Source organism: Eubalaena glacialis, chromosome 8 (genome assembly GCF_028564815.1).
Source record: "Eubalaena glacialis isolate mEubGla1 chromosome 8, mEubGla1.1.hap2.+ XY, whole genome shotgun sequence".
In the NCBI taxonomy this organism is placed as follows: domain Eukaryota; kingdom Metazoa; phylum Chordata; class Mammalia; order Artiodactyla; family Balaenidae; genus Eubalaena; species Eubalaena glacialis.
Genome location: NC_083723.1, coordinates 120986220 through 121010403, shown reverse-complemented (window position 1 = coordinate 121010403; position 24184 = coordinate 120986220). Strand labels below are relative to the sequence as shown.

Genomic DNA, 24184 nt, shown 5'->3' with positions numbered 1-24184 from the left:
TTTCTTTTCATTCTTTTTCCTTTATTCTGTTCCATGGCAGTGATTTCCACCATTCTGTCTTCCAGGTCACTTATCTGTTCTTCTGCCTCAGTTATTCTGTTATTGATTCCTTTTAGTATATTTTTCATTTCAGTTAATGTATTGTTCATCTCTGTTTTTTCTTTAATTCTTCTAGGTGTTTGTTCTTTAATTTTTCTAGGTCTTTGTTAAACATTTCTTTCATCTTCTCGATCTTTGCCTCCATTCTTTTTCCAAGGTCCTGTATCATCTTCACTATCATTATTCTGAATTCTTTTTCTGGAAGGTTGCCTATCTCCACTTCATTTACTTGCTTTTCTGGGGTTTTATCTTGTTCCTTCATCTGGGAAATAGTCCTCTGCCTTTTCCTTTTGTCTCTCTTTCTGTGATTGTGGTTTTCGTTCTGCAGGCTGTAGCATTGTAGTTCTTCTTGCTTCTCCTGTCTGCTTTCTGGTGGATGAGGTTATCTAAGAGGCTTGTGCAAGCTTCCTGATGGGAGGGACTGGTGGTGGGTAGACATGAGTGTTGCTCTGGTGGGCAGAGCTCAGTAAAACTTTAATCTTCTTGTCTGCTGATGGGTGGGGCTGGGTTCCCTCCCTGTTGGTTGTTTGGCCTGAGGCGACCCAGCACTGGAGCCTACAGGTTCTTTGGTGGGGCTAATGGCGGACTCTGGGAGCGCTCTCACCAAATGAGTACTTCCCAGAACTTCTACTGCCAGTGTCCTTGTCCCCTCGGTGAGCCACAGCCGCCCCCTGCCTCTGCAGGAGACCCTCCAAAACTAGCAGGTAGGTCTGGTTCAGTGTCCTGTGAGGTCACTGATCCTTCCCCCCCCGGGGCCTGGTGTGCACACTACTTTGTGTGTGCACACTACTTTGTGTGTGCCCTCCAAGAGTGGAGTCTCTGTTTCTCCCCAGTCCTGTCGAAGTCCTGCAATCAAATCCTGCTGGCCTTCAAAGTCCGATTCTCTGGGGATTCTTCCTCCTGTTGCCAGACCCCCAGGCTGGGAATCCTGACATGGGGCTCAGAATCTTCACTCCAGTGGGTGGACTCTTGTGGTATAACTGTTCTCCAGTTTGTGAGTCGCCCACCCAGTGGTTATGGGATTTGATTTGTGATTGCGCCCCTCCTACCATCTCACTGTGGCTTCTCCTTTGTCTTTGGATGTGGGGTATCTTTTTTGGTGAGCTCCAGTGTCTTTCTGTTGATGATTGTTCAGCAGTTAGCTGTGGTTCTGGTGCTCTCGCAAGAGGGAGTGAGCGCATGTCCTTCTACTCCGCCATCTTCAGTACATAATCTCCCCATTTTATTTTTATCTTTCCTTCTCTCTCTCTCCTTTTCCTTCTCTCTTCCTTTCCTTCTCTCTCTCTCCCCTACCACTTCTCCTTTCCTCCCCTTCCTCCCTTTTATTTTTTTTAATATTTTGTTAGAAAATACATGAGTTCTAGAGGCACATAAGCCTAGAGTTTAATCTTGGTTTGAACGCTTATCACAATATTTACCATTTTTCCTGTGGTGAGTTAATTAACCCCTCTGAAGTTGTTTCTTCAGTTATGAAATGGAAACTGTGATACATAACTTGCAAAGTTTTGGGGGTGGACTGAATGAGCCAATATATGTAAATGCCCGTGGTAAATGTTTAATACTAATGCCATTTCCCCTCCATTTTTATCATTATCTAATTTGGAGATAATTATTTTTAAGTATTATTTATCCAACTATATAGGTAATAATATATTTAGCCTGAACTCCAGATCCAATACCAAGAGAAAGAAAGAGTCATCATTTCTTCAAGAGAATTTAAAATATGAAGTGAAGGTCAAAGTGGCTGTGGCATTCCTAGTCAACTATCACTCTGCAACATTATTCACTGTCATAAAAACTATCAGTTGCTGGTTTTGGTAAATAGTAAGCAAACACAACAGGGTAATTAGAATCCAGCTGCTATTTGGGTGACTTAGTATTTTAGAGAAGTTTTGTCACTCCCTGATGGGAAAATAACAACCAACCAAACATACAGTCTTCGAAATAAAATTTATCTATTATTTCGTCCATATGCAATTCTACATAGAAATGCCTAAAGATGAGTTCTTTTAACTTTATTTCTTTGAACTTCTTTAACATTTCCTTTACTTTGCATGGCAATGGGATTTGATTCAATTATGAGTAAACAACAACAAAACTGCAAAATAATGTTGATGGGGTGATAGAACTATTTTGCAGCTTTTCTAAGGTTATGGATATAGAGTGTTCTTATTTGGATCTATGGAGATGCTTAACTCTAGGTAGAACTCTGAGTGGATAATGAGTTAATAATGCCATATCCCTGGTGGACATATGCCAATTTGGTTAAAATGTGAAATAGAGGTGTCTACAGGTTTTTTCTGAAGCAACACAGAGAACAGGAAAATCTTTTCTTTGACTTATCTTCCTGACTAAAGTTGATCTACTTGATTCATTCAAATGGTCATTGCTGTAACCATATAAAATGATATTTCATTCGGCAACTTGACACCAGGCTCAAATGTACCCTCATCAGAAATGGAGAGATATGAGAATAAAATATCCCTCAACACCTCTAACACGTTGGTCTCACCTGTCTGATGCCATAGAGAGGTACACGTTGCACAACTGAGGGAATAAATCACTGCTACTCTAGAATTTCTCAGTTGTCCATTTAAAAAATAATGTTTGCTGGTCAATTTTATGTATCAACTTAGCTAGGCTAAGGTGCCCAGTTATTCAACCAAACACTAGCCTAGGTGTTGCCATGTAGGTATTTTATAGATATCATTAAAGTCTATTATCGATTGACTTTAAGTAAGAGTGGTTATGCCAGATAATCTGGATGGGCTGATTCTATCAGTTGAAAGGACTTAGAGTAAAGCTGAGGCAAATGTTATTTAAAAGGTATTATCTTTGCCTTCCTTGTATTCTCATAGCATCCAGCAGAGTATTCTGTATTCAATAAATGTTGCTGAATAAATAACTGAGCAATTTCTCAATAATACTCTAGATATTTCCAAGATATTTTTATAGTAAAACTCTCTTTTTTTTCAATTTCCTGTTTAAGACAGGTATTTTGAATGGAGCTGGAGGAATCAGGCTTGCTGACTTCAGACAATACTACAAAGCTACAGTATACTACTGACACAAAAAAGACATATAGATCAATGGAACAGGATAGAAAGCCCAGAAATAAACCCACATGCCTATGGTCAGTTAATCTACGACAAAGGAGGCAGATATACAATGGAGAAAAGACAATCTCTTTAACAAGTGGTGCTAGGAAAATGAGACAGCTACATGTAAAAGAATGAAATTAGAACATTCTCTAACACCATATACAAAAATAAACACAAAATGGATTAAAGACCTAAATGTAAGACTGGATACTATAAAACTCCTAGAGGAAAACGTAGGTAGAACACACTTTGACATAAATCACAGCAATATTTTTTTGGATCCGTCTCCTAGAGTGATGGAAATAAAAACAAAAATAAACAAATAAGACCTAATTAAACTCAAAAGCTTTTACACAGCAAAGGAAACCATAAACAAAATGAAATGACAACCTACGGAATGGGAGAAAATATTTGCTAACGATGCTACTGACAAGGGATAAATTTCCAAAATATACAAACAGCTCATACAGATTAATATCAAAAAAACAAACAACCCAATCAAAAAATGGGCAGAAGACCTAATTAGACATTTTTCCAAAGAAGACATACAGATGGCCAACAGGCACATGAAAAGATTCTCAACATCACTAATTATTAGAGAAATGCAAATCAGAACTACAATGAGGTATCACCTCACACCAGTCAGAATGGCCATGATTAAAAAGTCTACAAATAATAAATGCTGGAGAAGATATGGAGAAAAAGGAACCCTCCTACATTGTTGCTGGGAATGTAAACTGGTGCAGCAACTATGGAGAACAGTATCCATACTGTTCCTTAAAAAACCAAAAATAGAGTTACCATATGATCCTGCAATCCCATTCCTGGGCATATATCCAGAGAAAACTCTAATTAAAAAAGATACATGCACCCCAAAGCATCACTATTTACAATAGCCAAGGCACGGAAGCAACCTAAGTGTCCATCAACAAATGAATGAATAAAGAAGATGTGGTATATATACACAATGGAAAATTATTCAGCCATAAAAAACAACAAAATAATGCCATGTGCAACAACATGGATGGACCCAGAGATTATCATATTAATTAAAGTAAGTCAGATAGAGAAAGACAAATATTATGATATCACTTATATGTGGAATCTTAAAAAATGATATAAATGAACTTATTTACAAAACAGAAATAGACTCACAGACATAGAAAACAAACTTATGGTTACCAAAAGGGATAGTGTGGGGGGTGGAAGAGGTAAATTAGGAGTTTGGGATTAACAAATACGCACTACTATATATAAAATAGATAACCAACAAGGACCTACTGTATAGCACAGGGAACTATATTCAGTATCTTATAATAACTATAATGGAAAAGAATCTGAAGAAGAATATATATATATGAATGAATATATATATATATATATAAGTATATATAACTGACTCACTTTGCTATAAACCTGAAACTAATACACTGTACATTAACTATACTTCAATTAAAAATGATTAATAAAAACATAATTTATCGAATCTGACCAATTAGGTTTATCCTCACTTTATGATGTCATTAAAATGTATAATTATAAAGATTATGTACAACCAAAAAAGTTTGATTTAAGCACACGAAGAGACAATTTTCAAATTCTACAGAGTGATATAGGATAACTTCAAAGTTCTCATTTATTTCTATTTTAGTCATTAAAAAATGAAGCTACACACACATAGGCACTCACAAAATAAAATGGCAGCAATAAAAACAATCTTTATCACGCTATAGAAGGTCAATGTTCTTCAAAGTCTCCCCTTAAAGCTCAAAATGTTGGCAACTTGAAATGAGTACACTTTTAGTAGAAGTCAGACAAGCTATCCTCAATAAATCTGACCTTAAGATTAGTTTATTAATCAAAATATTGGATTTGACCCAAGGCCACTTGACAAGAGTATTTCTAATCATAGACAGAAGAAGTAAATGCCAAGAGGGAAAATGTTCTTTCATGGTGGTTGAAGAGATGGGGTGGGTACAGATACTGCTGGGCTTAGTTCTATCCTCACTTTGGTGGCAGCACACTGACCTCTCTACATGTTCACACTTTCTTAATGTGTCAGAAAAAAAGGTTTATAGTAGGACAGATTTGCATTTGAACCCCAGCTTGCCCGCTTCCAGCTGTAGTGACGTTCAGTGAGTTATTGAGCCCTGTGTTTGCAAAATGGAGAGAATAAATCTACGTTGCATAACTTTGATAGTTAAATGAGATAAAATGTCAAGGATGGTATTGGTCAATAGAATTTAATGGAAATCTCTACCTTTTTCTTTACCTCCTTTCTCAGAGCAGGTGTTCATTCTTTGCCAAGGCAAATTCCATACTCTCTTTTCTCTCGTGGGACCTATTACGTTCCTTATCTGTCTTATACCTTTAGCTTCATCCTCTTCGCTGCCTCCTACATTTATAAACTTACTCATAACTCCCTCATCCTTAAAAACCCCAAACCCTCACTTGGGTTCTGCTTTCCGGTTAAGCAGCAATTCTATATATAGCCATCCCTTTACCATGGAACTTTTTGAAAACCTTCACTTGTTTCCTTTTCCCATTCATTCTTCAGTGGCTGCACCCAGCAGACCCCACAGACGTGAAACTCCAGTGGCCTCGCAACAGCCAAAGCCAGGGGCTGACTTCCTTCTTTGATGTCTCACCACTGACCACATCTCAGTTTTCCTGTTTTTGTTTTTTACCTGTTGATTGTTAAACACACATTTCCCTTAGCTTCCCCATTATAAGGCTTTTCTAATTTGATTCTCTTCCTACTGCTCTGATCATTACTTTTGAGTCCCTTTAGTTAGCAGCATCCATTCCTTAAATTACTTCTTCAAATTAGTGTTTTCTTTCCTTCTGTTCTTTTCTTGCACCTCCCATGACCTCTTTGAGTCATCTTGTGAAGGCTTTACAACTGTTCATAGTCATCCATTTTACCTTTACCCCTGGGTACATGGGAAGACTGCATTTTCCCTTCCCCTAAAGTTACTCTACATATACACAATCACAGACCCTGTTCATTCTACTATCTAAACTTAAAACCGTCTTTCCTCCTAATTCCCAGTGAACCTACAGGTCATCCAGGCTCCTCTGTACTCCTGTGACATTGTACCAGGTGGTCCATCATACAAACTCTGCCCTTCCTGGATTCTATCTTCCTCATCACAGCCAGAATACCCTTACTTACAACCATTTCCTTTGCCCTTGGAGTGAAACCCTTACCATCACTCAGAGACTCTGGACTGATCTCCTCAGTCTGCTTTCCTCTCTCTCACCCTCACGTTCTCTGCTGCAGCCACTCTGACCTCTCTCATTTCCTTCAAAGTCCTGTGTTCCTTGACCTGCATCTCAGAATTACTGCACATTCTCACATCTCAAACCTAGATGTCCCCCTGCCATTTTTTTCTTAGTTAACTCGAATGAATCCTTCACATCTCAGCCTACATATCACAATTCCTGATACACAAGAAACAATACATATATATGGATTGATTATCTCATCCATTATTCCAGCCGAGACTTTGATCAACCCCTACCCACACTGCTGAAATAGTCTCTACTCTCCCCTGTGACCATTCTGTCCCTTTTAACTACAGGGTCTTCTATGAAGATGCCAGTTGCCTGGGTGTAGAATATTGCTAGATTTAATTTCCTAATTTTACCTTTTAGTTATTACTATCTTCATTGCTTGTCCCATTTAATTGTATCCTCTAATTTCATTACAATTATTTAACATAATAATTAATTAGATAAATGATTAAGCAATACTTCAGAAGAAAATGCTTAATTAGAAAGTATAAAGTTGTGTAAAATAAATACGTGACAACAGTGCATCTAAAATACACAAGTAAGCATTTAAAATCAGGCTAATAGGTCTTATCCAAATATAGAGAAATATTTTTGCCATTTAAAAGCATTAGGGGCTTCCCTGGTGGCGCAGCGGTTGAGAGTCTGCCTGCCAATGCAGGGGACACGGGTTCGGGACCTGGTCTGGGAAGATCCCACATGCCACGGAGCAACTAGGCCCGTGAGCCACAACTACTGAGCCTGCATGTCTGGAGCCTGTGCTCCGCAACAAGAGAGGCCACGATAGTGAGAGGCCCACGCACCACGATGAAGAGTGGCCCCCACTTGCTGCAACTAGAGAAAGCCCTCGCACAGAAACGAAGACCCAACACAGCCAAAAATAAATAAAAAAAAAAAAAAAAAAAAAAAGCATTAGGATTGTTGACTAAGTCTTGACTCAAGTGGGATCTAATATACTTTCTCCTGGTGTCTAATTTGTCAAATTTAAGTTCTTGAGGTATTTATTTTCAGAAGTAGATTTCATTGTTTAAAGATTTCTGCCTTTCATTAAGTTCAGATATCAGTATATTTGCAGTTCTGGGGATATAAATATAAAACATGTTAACATCCTTGGGGTTTTGGATAGCTATTAATGGTTGTTGGGGTTTTTTTTTTCCGTTTGGGTAGAATTAATTTGTTTATTTTCAAATTGGTATGAAATAAAATAACCTTGTCTTTGTTCTGTGCCTTTCGTAAAGTTGATTAAGGACAACTGAATTAATAGTTACATTGCAAGGATAGATATGACCATAAAGAATGGCAAAAGCATTACTTTAAAATTGATTCCGTTTAAAAATTTTGTAGTAATAAAAAGAAGTGATGGGACTTTCCTGGTGGCGCAGTGGTTAAGAATCTGCCTGTCAATGCAGGGGACACGGGTTTGAACCCTGGTCTGGGAAGATCCCACGCACCACAGAGCAACTAAGCCCGTGAGCCACAACTACTGAGCCCACGTGCCACAACTACTGAAGCCCACGTGCCTAGAGCCTGTGCTCTGCAACAAGAGAAGCCACCGCAATGAGAAGCACGCGCACCGCAACCAAGAGTAGCCCCTGCTCGCTGCAACTAGAGAAAGCCCACGCGCAGCAACGAAGATCCAACGCAGCCAAAGAAATGAATAAATAAATTTTTTAAAAAGTGATAACATTGTAAGTCATATATTACTATCCTTGTAGAAGTTGTGAGAAACCATTAATGAGTAAATCTACATTTGTTAGCTAATGGTGTGGTACAACCAAAGATTTATCAAAATAAAAATGAGGTCCATATACATGTAAAATCCACTCTTTATCATAAGTATCATTAGCAACTATAGAGCCCCAAATGAACTCTTGAGGGTAAGGCTCTTAAAACAAAGAATAACATTTTAAGTACATAGCTATTACAAACCCATCTGATATCCATTTTAATTGCCATGACTATAATGAATATACTTTGTATTCAAACAGATGTCACAAGTACTACTACAGAAGTTCCAATATAATTCAGCCTTAGTTAAGAATGAGTAAATGGATATTTAAAATGGAACGTTACCAGGAAGGAGGGAAAAAACCAATTACAGAAAACATCAGCTCCTTAAAATAGCAAATTAAAGATTTGTATTAAATTGTATTCTTTCATACTTGGACATATACAGAATACAGTAATACAGGAAAACTTGCTATATCAACCACTCCTTTTCCTTGCCTCAGCTGTCTACGGATTAATTAACCCTGAAAATAGAAATTGGGATATGAAAAATGACTAAGAAGAGTAGGCTGAAATTCACTTTACAATAGTTAGTCTATGAAAAGGGTTTTTAAAATACCACTACGCCAATTTATTTTAGCTGGAGGAACAGGTAGTTATGTATGCCATTTTATTTCAGTTGGTCAGACAAGTTCTAATATTCCCTTTAATCTTCTCCCACACAGAGGACTGACGCCTTAAAATCCAAGATGAGAGGCCTCATGCCATAAATTAAAGATGGTATTTTTCAATGTATGGTTCACAGAATGACGCATGGATGTTTGTTAAAAGCAAACATTCCTGTGCCCCAACCAAGTTCTCCCGAGTCAGAATCACGGGAATCAGCATTGTGACGAGCAACCTGAAAATTCTGATGTACACACTTGTTTAAAAACAACTGACTGAAGGTTGAATGAGGAAATATTTAAAACAATATATTTGTCATTTCATTCCAGTCAGCAAACATTTATTAAGTCCGATCCTATGTGAGTAAAACTTTGATGCATGGAGGGTGTCCCCAAAGGCAAGAAGCATATGATAACATGATTTTCAATGCACAGTTTAGTAAGTACAATAATAACCTTCAAATGTCTGCAAACACAAGGAAAATAGTGTGCTTATTGTACAGATTAACAATTCACTCTTGATTTCAGTTTAGTAGTTCTTCCTCTGAAAAGGTGTCTGGAGGTTGAAGAGAAGTGTGTTTAGCTTATTATGAGAAAACGTAATGCAAGTATTTTTAAAAACAAATTTATCCTGCTTCCTGATGGTTTTGGACATCCTGTGTTTCCAAAAGGAGGGTAATAAGTGTGTGAGGCTTCTTGGTGGCTGGGGGAAGGCACAGAGTGTACCAATGAGGGAAGGGAAGGAATGAACTACAAGACCAGAACCGCTAAAAGCAAATTGTTTCTCTTACCTCTAGCCTAATTCTCCTGGTGCCTGAACTGTAAGATAAACTTATTTGGAGGTTGCATTGTGTTTTTTAACCACGAGAGCAAAAATTCAAACAGTAAAAGTTGACTTTGGAGTTTAATAGAAGAATGGAAGAAAATAAAGAAAACAAAGCTGATGGTACCAAGTTATTTTTCTGGCCAGCAGTTTTCCCTCACACCATCCCCTCCAGGACTGCAGACTGACGGACTGGAATCTTTGGAACGAACTTCCACAAGGAGCACTCACTCACGAAACTGAGGGCAGACAAGGTGACGGGATTCATTAACTGTGCCTAGTGCTCCGGATTTTCTAGAATCGTTGGTTGACTTTTCTTAACACTGGAAACAGGATCCAGTAAAAATAAAATAAAAGGCTGAAATAAGTGAAGGTGGATAGAAAAACAGTTGTAGGGACCTTCAGGGATTTCCACTGCCCACAGCTCTGGTTCTCACGGTGGTCTCTAGACCAGCGATACCATCATCACCCGGGAACTCATTGCACTAGCACACTCAGGCTGCCATAGCAAAATACCATCGGCTGAGTGGCTTAAACAGCAGACATTTCTTTTCTTACAGTTCCGGAGGCTGTAAGTCCAAGATCAAGGTACTGGCCAGTTTGGTTTCTGGTGAGAGTGCTCTTCCTGACTCTTCCTCTTTTTATAAACCACCAATTCAGTCAGATTAGGAATCCAACCTTATAACCTCATTTAACCTTAATTATCTCCTAAAAGCCCTATCTCAAATACGGTCACATTAGGGATTAGGACTTCAACGTGTGAATTTTGGGGGACACAATTCAGTCCAAAACACTCGTTACAAATGAAAATTCTGGAGCCCCACCTCAGACCTACTGAATCAGAAATTCAGGGGACGAAGTCCAGCAGTTTGTGTCTCATTAATCCCTCCGGGTTATTCGCATGCACACTAAAGCCTGAGAAGCATGGGCCTCCAGGGAAAATTCTCAGCATCGCATTTAATTTCCTCCACAGTTTCTCCCATTTTTACTTTCCAACCTTATTTCTTACTGCTCTTTGACACGAACTCTGCTTCTGCTAAACTACTTCTCACCGTGGCCTGAAAGATCATTCGTATTCTGACTTCCAGACTCTTGTTTACTCTCACCAACCTCGAATTGTCTTTCGACCTCTTTAATGAAGCATCACTTCAACATCCCAGCCACAGTCATGTCTTCTTTCTCCAAATAGCAGAAGCACTAATTGTCTGAACCAATCATTTTCATATTTTACAGATTTTACTTTCTTAGAGTTCATAGGTTACACATGTCTGTAATTTTAGCACAAGGCTTTGCACATAAAAGCACTTAAATCTTCAAAACATTATATACTGTTTTGCTTATAACTCTTCTCTGTGACTCCCTACAACACTGGCTCCAATACAACACTAATTTGGGGCATCAAACAGTCCCTTGGTCTCTGACATAATGCCAGTTCCAAAGTTGTTTAATAATAAAAAAATCATCAATATACTATTTGCTCTTTATTAAGTCCTGAAGTGCATCAAGACTTATAACAGGAACTTAGTATATTCCCTGATTAAATTCTCACAGTCACCCTGAAATAGGCATTATGATCCCTCTTTGACTGAAAGACACTGAAAACTGAGGCAGAGAAGTTCAATGAACTCCCCCAAAGTCACATACCCGAGAAGCAGCAAGGCTGAAAAGTGTGAACCTATGTTTCTCTGACTCAAAGCACATGCTTTACTTCTATGTTATACTATAGACGAAGAGATTTAGTTTGCTGTCAACGTAATGAATTTACTGCCAAGAATCCCAGAGTGTGTGGCTCTTGTGGTAAAGATACTTCCAATATAACCTTTGTAAACTCTATCTTCTTTACCCCCAACACACACACGCACAAGCCCTGAAGCACTGCTAAAAGTAAGCCATCATGAAAACAAAAGGGCAGACTTCTTGAGACCAACAGATACTGTTAAATTACTACAGACAACAAACAGCTCTAAATTCTATCGCTATTCTATATGCTATTTACCTGCAGACAGCCTTCGGAATTCTTTCATCTCTATGTTAGAGACAGCTGAAGAACTCAAAGGGAATTACTTGAAAGTTCACAAGGAGCTTTGATAAACTTTTGCCCAAAGCAAATACTGATAATTATGCACTAGAAGCACTCACACACACACATATATGCATATAAAATTTTAAAATCGCTAAGTTAGAAACAATGGAATTTTTTTGAAAAAATGGTATTTCTTAGCTTCCTTCTCCAGAAAGAAAAAACAAGTGGTTATATTTTACTTTCACAGCTGCCTGTGCTTTGAAGACTGGACTGTTAAGATAATACGCCACACCTGTTGGACTGTTTAGGTAATTCCAATCACCAGCTGAGATAGTAATTAAAAGTAACATTCCATTCTCAGCCTACCTGGGGTGTTCAACAACCTGGACATCTTGCAGAAATAGGAGACGTACTGCTCACAATACTCGGCGCTGTCGGTGATGGCGCTGATCTGGTCCATGGAGGCGCTGTAAATGAGCTGTGTCACCGAGTATTTTTCTGGGTTGTAGCCCACCACCGTCGTCTGCATCTGCAAATCATGAGACACTATGGTCCATACTTTGTCCTCTGTGGGGAGAAAAATGCCACGACAATGGGTCATTAGTATGCAAATGCATCTTCAAATGTCAGAAAATAAGTGAGCTACACTTTCACTGGTGTTTCCCCTGAACTGCTGTAGAACAGAGCTAAGGATACTAATCCTTAAAGTAACCCCTATCCTTTCTCACACTTAAGTTCTGCTTATATAGACAGAGTAGAAAAGTAATATTTTTTATTAAAAACAAACTCAAGATACCTCCTGCAAATGAAACCAAATAGCCTGAGAATCTGGTTGATGCTCTAATATCTGCAGCATTGAATGTGAGGCCCATGGTGTTCCAAAGCCTTCCCTACTCTGCAATCCCTCACTCCTTCGGTAGAACAGTATTTGCTCCTTCCTAAATGAACTACGTGCTCTCACGCCTCTGGATCTTTGTACATGCCATTTGCTCTAATCAGAATATGCATCCTCATCTTGTCAACAAATATTCTTTTCACCCTGACCTTTCAGTTATAATTAGACACTGCATGCTCTGTTATTGAAATGCTCTACACATGTGGGATGATGCAAATAAGTAATTACCTTGGTGTTTTGGACCCTGAAAATTTCAATATGTGAAAAGGAGAAGCATATATAAGATTGATGAGAATAAATTATAATCCTATATAGTTCTGCATTTGAATTAGAAGCATCACTATGAACCCAGGATGATGTTATCTTTTTAAAAATGTAGATATATATCTTAGTTCTGTCCACTGAAAAAGTCCCCAAACAAGGACCAACCTCTGGCACCAGACGGTCATTACTCAATACCATTTTCCATTAAGGGAAAACTAAGCTCCTGGAGAAATGGCTGATTCAGGGCTGGAAATGGATAACAGGAGCCTGGAATACATTGTCACTTCAGAAACAAACTACTGGAGACAGAGAGTGGTTCAAAAACCCCAGCGCCAAAGGAGGATGATTTTAATTAACATCAATAAGAATTTCCTGCAATGAATTAAAATACAGCGAGTATATTTAACTCCATGAGTTTGTACAAAAAAAGAAATGTCTAATTTTGGAAGATGCTAGATAACTAACTCATTACTTTGAATATTGGTAAATAGAGGCAAAGAATCCAGCATTTAGTCTACCTTAGCTATATGAAGTGTAATGTAACTAAATACTTTATGGAAATATTTCAGCTCATAAATGAAGGCTAAATGATAAATATTTTAACTTCTAACAAGTTAGTAGGATCTAAGTAGGAATATTCATGGTCGCTAATACAACAAGTAAAACCGGAGGAGATGTGCCTCCTGGGGATCAGGAGGGGAGGGCAAGTACACAGCACTACATGTGGAGGGGTACGGACAAAACTCAGAGATGAATTTCACCAAGCTTATAGACCTACCTGCCAACTTCTAGAAAATATAGTGGAAAGGGGAACATGTTAAATGTCACCAAAGGGAAACAGCAAAATCCATGCTGTGGAAAACTGTATACATCATACAATCTAGTTTTTCAACAGGTGAGTGATAAATTACAAAGGAAGAGAGAGAGACACACACACAGGAGAGAGAGAGACAGAGAGCTTTAGATTAAGAGAGATGAGAGATGTCCTGAACTTGCCCCTCGTGAGGCCTTCCTATTTCAGGAAATGGCAACTCCATCCATCCAGTTCTAGGACAAAAGCCTTGGAGTCACCCTGAACTCTTCCCTTTCTTCCACCTCCTCCTGCAGCCTGTCAGGGACCGCCGCCTGCTCTACCTTCAATAATTATTCCGAATCTGGGCATTCCTCACCCCACCCCCCACCACTGCTCTGGTCGAAGCCCCAGGGCCGCTCGCCTGCATCCCACAGTAACCTCTAACCAGTCCCCTCTTTCCACCCTTGTACCCTCACGCCTACCTTCAACACATCAGCCAGGCTGAGGTTTTCGAGCACAAGTCAGATTTTGACACAGCTCAGGGTCCTCACATGGCACCCAGTCTCGTGCACAGACAAAGTCTAGTTCTTAGAATAGTGAAAGGCCCTCCGAGATCCGGCTCTTCCTTGCCGCCCTACTAATCTCCCCCTTGTTCCTTTGGCTCTGCCTCCTTGGAGACTCGCACTTGCTCTTTCTTGCATCTAGAGCCGTCTTTCCTCAAGCCCACTCCTTCTCCAGATCTGAGCTCCAGTGACAACCTTTCCTTCCCGAGTCCCACCCCACCACAGATGCTCTCCATCTACCTGCCCAGCTTTGCTTTTCTCCATAACGTTTATCTCTATCTTAGGGCATAAATTATTTTTAAATGTCTGTCTCCCACCATTAGAAGGGAAGAAAGCAGGGATTGTTTCAATGCTATATGCAACGTGTTTAGGATGGTAATTGACACATAGCAGGTCTTCAAAAATATTAGTTGAATAGAAGAATGAATTAATAAAAATAAACAGAATACAAATACTTAATCTAGGAACTTTTAAAAATCACTTTGGTTCAAGTTCTGCCGAGACTATCCTTAGAGACTGTGGACAGGCCACTTCACTCCTCTGAGCCAGAATTTCCCTTCATCTGTTACAACATGCCTCTCTATCAGAAGACTTTCCAGCTTGCTGTTCTTAAATTGATTAAAAGAAGTTCAGTTATGGTGTCCCCTGTAGTCATTTTCTATAGATAATTGTTTTTCCACTTTTATCTTTGGCCTGATCAGAACTGCCTTCCTTTAGCTCCTCTGATACAGTAAGAAAAGCTACAATATATTTTGGTAATTCTGTCACTTTCTGACATGATTCTGAAAACAAACTGATTGTCATTTATATCCAGACCTGCAGATTTACCTTCACCTAATTAAAAATTCATTAATTGAATTAGGTTACTTCTATCACTTTTCTGTTACAAAAAGTCTATGGCATAGAATTCTCATATGTTTGATACCACTTACTTTTCCCTCCCTCCCTCCCTTCCTTCCTTCTTTCTTTCTCTTTCTCTCTTTTTTTTTTTTAAAAACAAACCCTTACCAAGAGCCTTGTCCTGTAGCACTGTTCCAGACCTCTCTTTCTTTAACTTTTGATGGAACAGCATTCTAATCTGACCCTCCTTTAAATATCATAAACCCCTTTTTATATATACAAAATACGTTCATAAAGGCAAACATTAATTAAGCAAGTAAAACAAAATGATCACCCATTATGGTCTCTGTCAATAACTTTAAAAAGACTAACCAATTTGTTAATGTTGATGAATCTCTAACATTTTGGTCCTGGTGACTTCTTGACCCTAAACTCTAGTTCCAGCCATCTCAGCACACACATTTCATCATCAAAACCCTGTACATTATATCTTTATATTTGTTTTATAGTCCACTCATTCATTCAACAAATATTATCATGTACCTCCTATATGACCAGTACAGATCTAGGCACCATGGAAACCACAGCAAAAAAAAAAGCATTCATAAATTTTTGCAGCTTACATTCTTACATTCTAGTGGAGAAAAGAAAACAGATAATAAGCAAAATTAAAAGAATACATATATATATATAGTTAGCCAGTGATAATGGCGAGGAGAAAAACTAAATCAGGGAAGGGAAGAATAGGCTGTGTGTATGGGGACTGCATTTTTAAACACAGAGGAAACCATAAAAGCCCTGAGAAAGTGACATTTGAATAAATAAAGTAGCTATCCAGCAAGCCATGTAGATGTCTGGGGAAAAGTATTCCAGACAGACGGAGTGAAAATGCAAATGTTCTAATTCTGGAATATTCCGGATGTCCTTCAGGTATACAAGAAAGCCAGTGAGTGACGAAAGGGGAGAGGAGCAGAAGTTGAAGGCAGAAATGTAATGAGAATGAGTGGATTGTGACCTTACAGTGAGATGGAAAGCCATTGGCTTTGGAAGGTTTGGAGCAAGTGAAAGTAGTTTGCTTTAACTTAATCTTTGACATACTATTCTTTGCTGCAATAAAATTATACTTCAGAGGGGTTTGAAAAATAATATATATATATATCTTTATAAAGATTTAAAACTTTTTACAGTGTCATGGCATTATAAAAGGTAACATATAAGCTCTATTTTGATAGTATAAAACAATTACTGTTGATGCATCTTGCAAATTATTTTTTAATGCTTGCATATTACACATTGCAATGGCTCCTTTGGAGCTATTAAATCTTAAATGACAAACGGATATTAACAATTTTGCAGATATCCAGCATCTAGAAGAAAGTTATGCTGTATAGATTTTTCTTCACTAGTATCATAAGTGGAAAAATTAAAAATCTTATTCCCATATTCACAGTGTGTTTATATAGCATGTATTGTAAGATATGTGTGTAACGCAAATAAAAACTAACGTGTATGGAAACTTCTAATTTCTGCCACTGTCCGTTTTCATGAAGAAGCAATTGATAAGCTAGTGTATTTCAAATATTCTTTTTGGATTAGTGTGTTATGAAAATGGCCTTTGTGATTACTTAGGGCTTAGTATCTGTCGTATCATGCAATCACATATTTAAAACCTGTCACATTGTACATTGTTTTAAATATAGCTGATTTAATGATATGTTTCAAATACTGGGGCACATCTGGAACATACTGTGGGAATACATCCCTCTCCTTGGCAATTACAGGGTCCTCAACATTACCCAGCTTAGTTGTGTTGACATATGTACACTAGAAAGGTCCCTCTGCTACCTGTATCAGTGACCCCATATCCTTATCCTAACTGTAATTCTCAGGTAATTCACTTCATGAGAACTCAATTCCTGGCACGGTTGGAGTTATGACCAGGGCCCGATAAAGCCAGGAAATGACCAGTGAAAAAAGCAAAGAATTACTCCTCCCAGAATATAACCAGTTTCTTCATCATGCATATGGCTGTTCTTTGACTCTTTTCCATGTTATCCATATATAATCTGAAGTTCACAGTACAGAGCAGGTCTTTATACAGCACATTTTAATTAAAGTCCAATCTGAGCTAAATCCAGTGGAAAAAAATTTTGTGTCCCATACATCTGAATATGCATCTAAGTGTTTCTGATTTTCAAGCAGCATCATGGTTCTGGTTATTGACCAATTTGTCAACCTGGGAGCTTTTTACACCTTTATTCATATTAACTCTGAAATGATCTTTAAAATTAAGGGAATATTATATTATAAATTCCCTAAATTTAAAATGGTGAATAAAGCTTGTTAGGCGGGCATCAGCAACATCCACTTGTAGTCCGAATCCCTGAGCAGCCCTATTACCTGTTACAGCAATTCTACAGGAATGACTTGGGTCTCTCACTCTGAGAGTAACACAACTGGAGCTCAACTATAACACATGCCTCACCTAAGATCTTCCATATTGCATGTAAAACTCGGCCTGCTGCATAAAACCAGTGAATTCAATTTTGTGTATCCTTAAATTTCTTCTCTGTCTCATAAACTGCATTCTGATAACTAGGTTTGTGGCTTTCTTTGAGCATAGAAGTCTTAATAGCTATTATCCTGATTCAGTAAATCAGCAACTGAACCTCAACTATGAGGAAGATATGAGCAAGGATCGCCCATGAAATGCTATAGCATCAATAAGAATTGCTTACATGTTTGTAGCCTTACAGGAGAACACAGCCAAGGGAAGAAGCCTACCATTTAAAAGAAACCATGTTCTCATGTGAAAAATTTTGAGTTCTACATAGTATCAAGATAATGTCATTTTAGAGAGCATCCATTTTGACTCTCTTCAATTAGAGATTAAGAAACCAAGTGTAATAGAGTTACCACATGATCCTGCAATCCCACTCCCGGGCATATATCCGGAAAAGACAAAAACTCTAGTTCAAAAAGATACATGCACCCCAATGTTCACAGCAGCACTACTTACCATAGCCAAGACATGGAAACAACCTAAGTGTGCATCAATGAATGGCTAAAGAAGATTTTATATATGTATTATAAAATAATACATATATAAAATGGAATATTAGCCATAAAAAGAATGAAATATTGTCATTTGCAGCAACATGCATGGACCTAGAGATTATCATACTAAGTGAAGTGAGTCAGAGAAAGACAAGTATCACATGATATCACTTATATGTAGAATCTAAAAAAAATACAAATGAACTAATTTCCAAACAGAAACAATCTCACAGACACAGAAAACAAACTTTCCCGAAGGGGAAAAGGGTGGGGGAAGGGATAAATTAGGAGTATGGGATTAACAGATGCACTACTATATATAAAATAAACAACAAGGATTTACTGTATAGCACAGGGAACTATATTCAATACCTTATAACAACCAATAATGGAAGAGAATCTGTAAAAGAATATATATATATGAATCACTTTGCTGTACACCTGAAACTAACACAATATTGTAAATCAACTATACTTCAATTAAAAAAAAAAAGTGTCAGAAGTGATAAGTGGCTTGACCAAATGAATACGAAAAGTTAGTGGCAAAATAATGGAAACTTTGTCCCCTAATTCTGGATTTAGTGCTCTTTTCACTACACGTGTCTTTGACCCAGTGGTGATATGCTTGGTGACATGTCAAAATATTTATTGTCTTCCCCACAGCACCCCACTAATTTTCAGGGGGCAGGGGAATATAGACACTATTTTAGACTTTTTAAATATTATTTTAAATTACAATATACAAGTTATTACATCAAGAAAAATGTCATAAAACAGTAATATAATTCAATCATGAATACATTCATAAACCACTACTGAGTTTTTGGTCTGTTTCAGCACAATGTTAGGTTCTGGAAGTACAAGGATGAAAAAGACTTGAGTTCCTGTCCTCAACAAGCCTGTAGTCCAATGGAGGGGAGAAAACACTAAGCTTGAAATTGCAAATTGCAAACAGGTGCTAAAACAGATCTATGCACAGGGTCTTGTGAGTTCACATGGAAAGTCTGTATAACCCAGCTTTAGACAGCCATGACGTGACCAAGAGGACATGGCATTTTCAGTGAATGATGAAGGTTAAATAGGGATGAACCATATGAAGATGGTGATAAAAGCAGTTTCATTCTTCTTATAGCTCAGACCAAATACCTTGGAGACAAAACGTTCAGTAAATGGGATCTGGATCAATTGGAAATTGAAGGGTCTGGAATGGTGAAATGTAAGATTGCAGTCATAACAATTGCATATGGGTTAAAAGCTCTAGTAGATCGTCACGGTGTAGGGGTTGAAATGCTGTGGAGATAGAAGATTAACTTATATTTTAAAAAATATTTCTCCAAAGGCATATAGGACAAGCCCACAGCTAACATCAGACTCAACAGGGAACAGCTGAAAGCTTTTCCTCTAAAATCTGGAACAAGTCAAGGGGAATACAATTAGGGATATACCTAGGCTTTAATTTTATATTTGATGTTATATTTCTTAATCTGGGTGTTGGATACAAACTAGAAATACTTCATATTGAAACAAACAATTAACAGGTACCTTATTTCAGGTAAACTTTATATGAATTCCAGATTTGCAAAAGTAATAATCTAGGAAATACTGGTCATTTTACATGAGCTATGTGTGCTTTACTGCATAAGTCACAGAACAATTTCTTATATAGTTGCTTATCCAAAGTATTAAATAATTCTACAAACTATGTTAGGTTATAATGATGGTAGGCTATGATGGTTTTTTGTTTTTGTTTCATTTTTTAGTCATTTGTCAGAGGATCTATTTGAAAACTTCATCAGTCTTCCAGGTAGATAAGTTTAAAGACCATTAATTTTATAGACCACTATTTTGTTTAGAAGGTTTTCTCAATAGTTATGATCCTACTGACACAATTTAACTTATTAGAAATTTTTGGTGTCATATTTTTCTCCCCCCAAATACATTTTGTGTGAGCATTACAAGCATCTCTGTAACCTAGACCCTAATATCATAGAGGTCATTTCACCATGGTGGGCTTCGATGGTTTGAGCCACCCCATTAATGCCTGCTATGTATGCAGCTCAGGTGGCATAAGCAGCTTTAATCACATGTAGAGAAATAAGGTATATAAAAAGCAGATGGAACCCCTGCAGGAAGCACCAAGGAAATGAACTAAAAGTACAGATGATGTTCTGCAGGTGGTGGAAAATGATTATTTTTATGCTCACAATTCCAGCTCACAATTCCAGCTCAAAAATGGAGTGTTGTGAGCAAGTATAAATAATGGTGGATCATTCATACCCACCTGAAGAACAATTTGGAGCCTATGTGTATCGTTTTTCGAGGAAGACATTAGCTGTTTTCTGGGAAGAAGAATATTTGTTAATGTTTTTGTTCCACTGTAGAGATGTTAACATTCTTTTACAATACGGCTAGAGTTATTGACTGCATTTATACGAATACTTAGACAAGCTAATCTTCCCTTTCCTTTTTCTCTCACACTGGGTAGAGATGTAGTTGGTGTGTATTTGATAGTCGGGAGTTCACCTCTGTGGCAATAAGATTTCTATCCTGTGTGGCAAGGAAATGTTACTCTTCAATTCATGTTGCTTATAATGGTAATTAGATTTTGATCTGAGTTCAAACTTGGACACTAGGTAAATGTCATCTTGGATCAATGACTGACCATTTCTGTGGACCTTTCAAGATAACACTTACTTCCTATTATTTAAAAATACCTTAAAACATATTGCACACACTTGGTTAAAAAAAATCACTTCAAGTATTTACCACACTGACCTACCTGTAGTTCAAATATGCCAGGCACTTATGCTTTAAGGCTTCTGCTTGGCTGTTTCCTCTGCCTAGAGGAATTTTTCCAGGTGGTCTCAAGGCTAACTCCCTCGCCTCCATTAGTCTTGATTCAAATGGCATGTTCTCACTGAGGTCTGCGAAGTCTATCTTGTTTAAACTTACAGCCCACTCTGTAAACTTACAGCCTTCCCTTCTCTACACCCATAGCACATACGTATGGCCTTTGAACATAGTATACAATTTACTTGTTTGTTATTTTTATCATCTGCCTCCCTACCCCACCTTCCTCATAGACTATAAACTTCAATATATCAGTGAATTTTAAAAATAAATTTTGTTTACTCATGAATCTTAAAGTCTTAGAATAGTACCTAGCAGTCTGCAGAAGTTCATAAATATTGTGCTAATAATATACCTTAACCCTTTCTTCACTTAGTTTCCAACAAATCTCTATCACAATCATCATCAGTGATTTGATGGTATAGTATATATCTATTTGATATATACTAACAAATATAAAATAGATAGCTAGTGGGAAGCAGCTGCATAGCACAGGGAGATCAGCTCAGTGCTTTGTGACCACCTAGAGGGGTGGGATAGGGAGGGTGGGAGGGAGACGCAAGAGGGAGGAGATATGGGGATATATGTATATGTATAGCTGATTCACTTTGTTATAAAGCAGAAACTAACACACCATTGTAAAGCAATTATACTCCAATAAAGATGTTCAAAAAAAAAAAAACGAAATACAGTTCATGGGCTTATAGATCTCATCAGATAGTTCTACAATTTATTAAGCTTCATAAAAAATAAATAAACATTTAGAAAGTCTTTACAGGTGGAACAAAGTGATATTTGAAATTATAAACTCCCGGTACTGTACTTGCAGTATTTACAAGATTTTTTAAATCTTGTAAACTGCAAGGATTTTTTTAAAGAGCAACATGATAATACATCCAAGATGCAATAAGCTTCTTAAAACCATCATCATTTTCTTTCTGGGTTGAACAGTAAGATAATAATCATTCTGTGCTAAGTGTGTGCACATCTCCTTACATAGCAAGAGGTCCTGAACATAGGAGTTTTCATTTATCAACAACTTGCTTTATTCCAAGCACTGTTCTAGGTCCTGAGCACATGAAGGCAAATAACATGTGTGGCAGGCATGCCACCAAAGAGCTAGTGGGAAGAAGGTACACAAAATAAGTAATTACTGTACAACCTGAAAAAATAACTTACTTTTCAAGCAACCGCCAGAATCATCCAAGTAATGAGATTTAGCATATAAATCATAAACCCACTTATAACCTGCATCACATCCTTTAACATACATAACACATTCTTTAAAATTCTCTGCTATTGTATTTATATATTTTTTTATTGTTGGGAGATTTTATTTTCTGTTAGCACTTAGTTTAAACCTAAGCTGTATCAGGCTAACCTGAGAAATTATATTCTTCCTGAAGTTTCTATCCAAAAAGCTTTGATGTAGCAGAAAACACACAATTGAAAATGACAGTTTGATTCGCTATTAACAGGATAGAATCTCATAAGATGGCCCTTCCCTTCATGTTGACCCTAGCTCCTGAAACTTGAAAAGATCAAATACATCCCAGCAATTTACATTTTGGGGGCACTAAGGGCTGTGGTTTAGGCGATTTCCCATCAGAAAGTTTGTGGTAACAGAAACAGACTCACAGACATAGAAAATAAATTTATGGTTACAAAAGGGGAAGTGGGGGGGGGATAAATTAGGAGTCTGGGATTAGCAGATACAAACTACTATATATAAAATAGATAAACAACAAGGTCCTATTGTATAGCACAGGGAACTATATTGAATATCCTGTAATAAACCATAATGGAAAAGAATATGAAAAAGAATATATATGTGCATGTATACATGTACATATATATAATATATGTGTACATGTATACATGCACATATATATAATATATATAAAACTGAATCACTTTGCTGTACACCAGAAACTAACACAATATTGTAAATTTATACTTCAATAAAAAAAGAAAGTTTATGGCCCTTTTCCCTCCTTTCAACCCAAGCACCAGGCTTAAACATAATTTTTTTTGATAATACAGATAATATTTATCACCTTGGAAGAAAATCCCCAAATAATCAACTCCTCTGAGTATTTAATTTCCCCCATTAACTCAGTTTCTATTCACTGAAGCAGCCCCCATTGTGAGGAACATTAGCACGACAGTCTGACAGATTAAGTTCCTTGGTGAGGATAATTAGCTAGAAATAAATTTTTAGGGAAAGAAAATCCTTAAGATAGCAGAATTAACATATTCAAAGGACCTAAAACTGGTGTTCTTACTTTAATTTTAACAGAAGTACAAATGTATTAGGTGATTTCACTTTTTTAAAAAAAAATGATTCTCTGAGAAACTAAAATATTAAAGCTCCTCTAAACCCAGCAAATTCTTCCCCCCTGCCAAGAACACTCCCACCTGCCCTGGCTCTGAGTCCATCAAGTCTCAGCTTTTAAGTACTTTGCTAGAAAATATCGCCCACTTCCCAAGCCCCAATATCAGACCAAGTTCAGATTAGATATCCATCCATCTCCATCTGCCTCCCTAACAATCCATGTTTACCACTGGGTTTGCATTTCTCATATTGTATTTGGAACATATCTGTTGTAACCACAAGTCTGCTGTCCCGGAGGCAGAGTTGGATATCACTGTCATTGCTGAATCCTTAGTGCCTAACCGAGTGCCTGGTGTAGGTACTCAAGTGCTCAATAAATACTTGCTGAACTAATGAAGTGGCACGGAGTTCAACACTGGGCTCAAGAAGCAGACACAGCTGAAGGACGTGGGGTTGGGCTCAGACTGAGGAGCCATTCTGCAAAGGGTCTGAGACTGAGAAGGAGCTGAATAAGATGCAAAGGATGATAGGAAGCCCGCAGGGAGGCAGTACAGTCAGCCTTCTGTTTTTAAAAGATCCCTCTGGCTGTTATTTGGAGAGTAGATTGGAGGGGATAAGCGTGGAAGCAGACAGGTAATGTGAACCCCTGGATAGAGATGATGGCACTGGAATCAGGGTGGTGGCAGTGGAGGTGAGGCAGATGAGTTTGAAATACATTTGACAGAAACAAAGAAACAGAAATTAGTGATTGGATACGGCAGGTAGCAGGCAAGGTGGCGGGGGGAGGGAGAGTGAAAAAGTGTGTAGAATGACTGTCAGCTTTCTAGCTTAAATGAATGGGTAAATGGAAGAAC

General features: G+C 37.8%; 1 protein-coding gene across 2 annotated transcripts in view; it reads right to left on the bottom strand.

Annotated features, from left to right (window-relative positions):
* Positions 1–24184, bottom strand: part of CNTNAP2 (contactin associated protein 2) — a 2096032-nt gene that overhangs the window by 701126 nt on the left and 1370722 nt on the right. For both annotated transcript variants that reach the window (XM_061198858.1, XM_061198859.1), the window contains exon 13: positions 12100–12300. In XM_061198858.1, coding sequence (XP_061054841.1) covers positions 12100–12300 — 201 coding nt within the window. The remainder of the gene's footprint in view (positions 1–12099; positions 12301–24184) is intronic.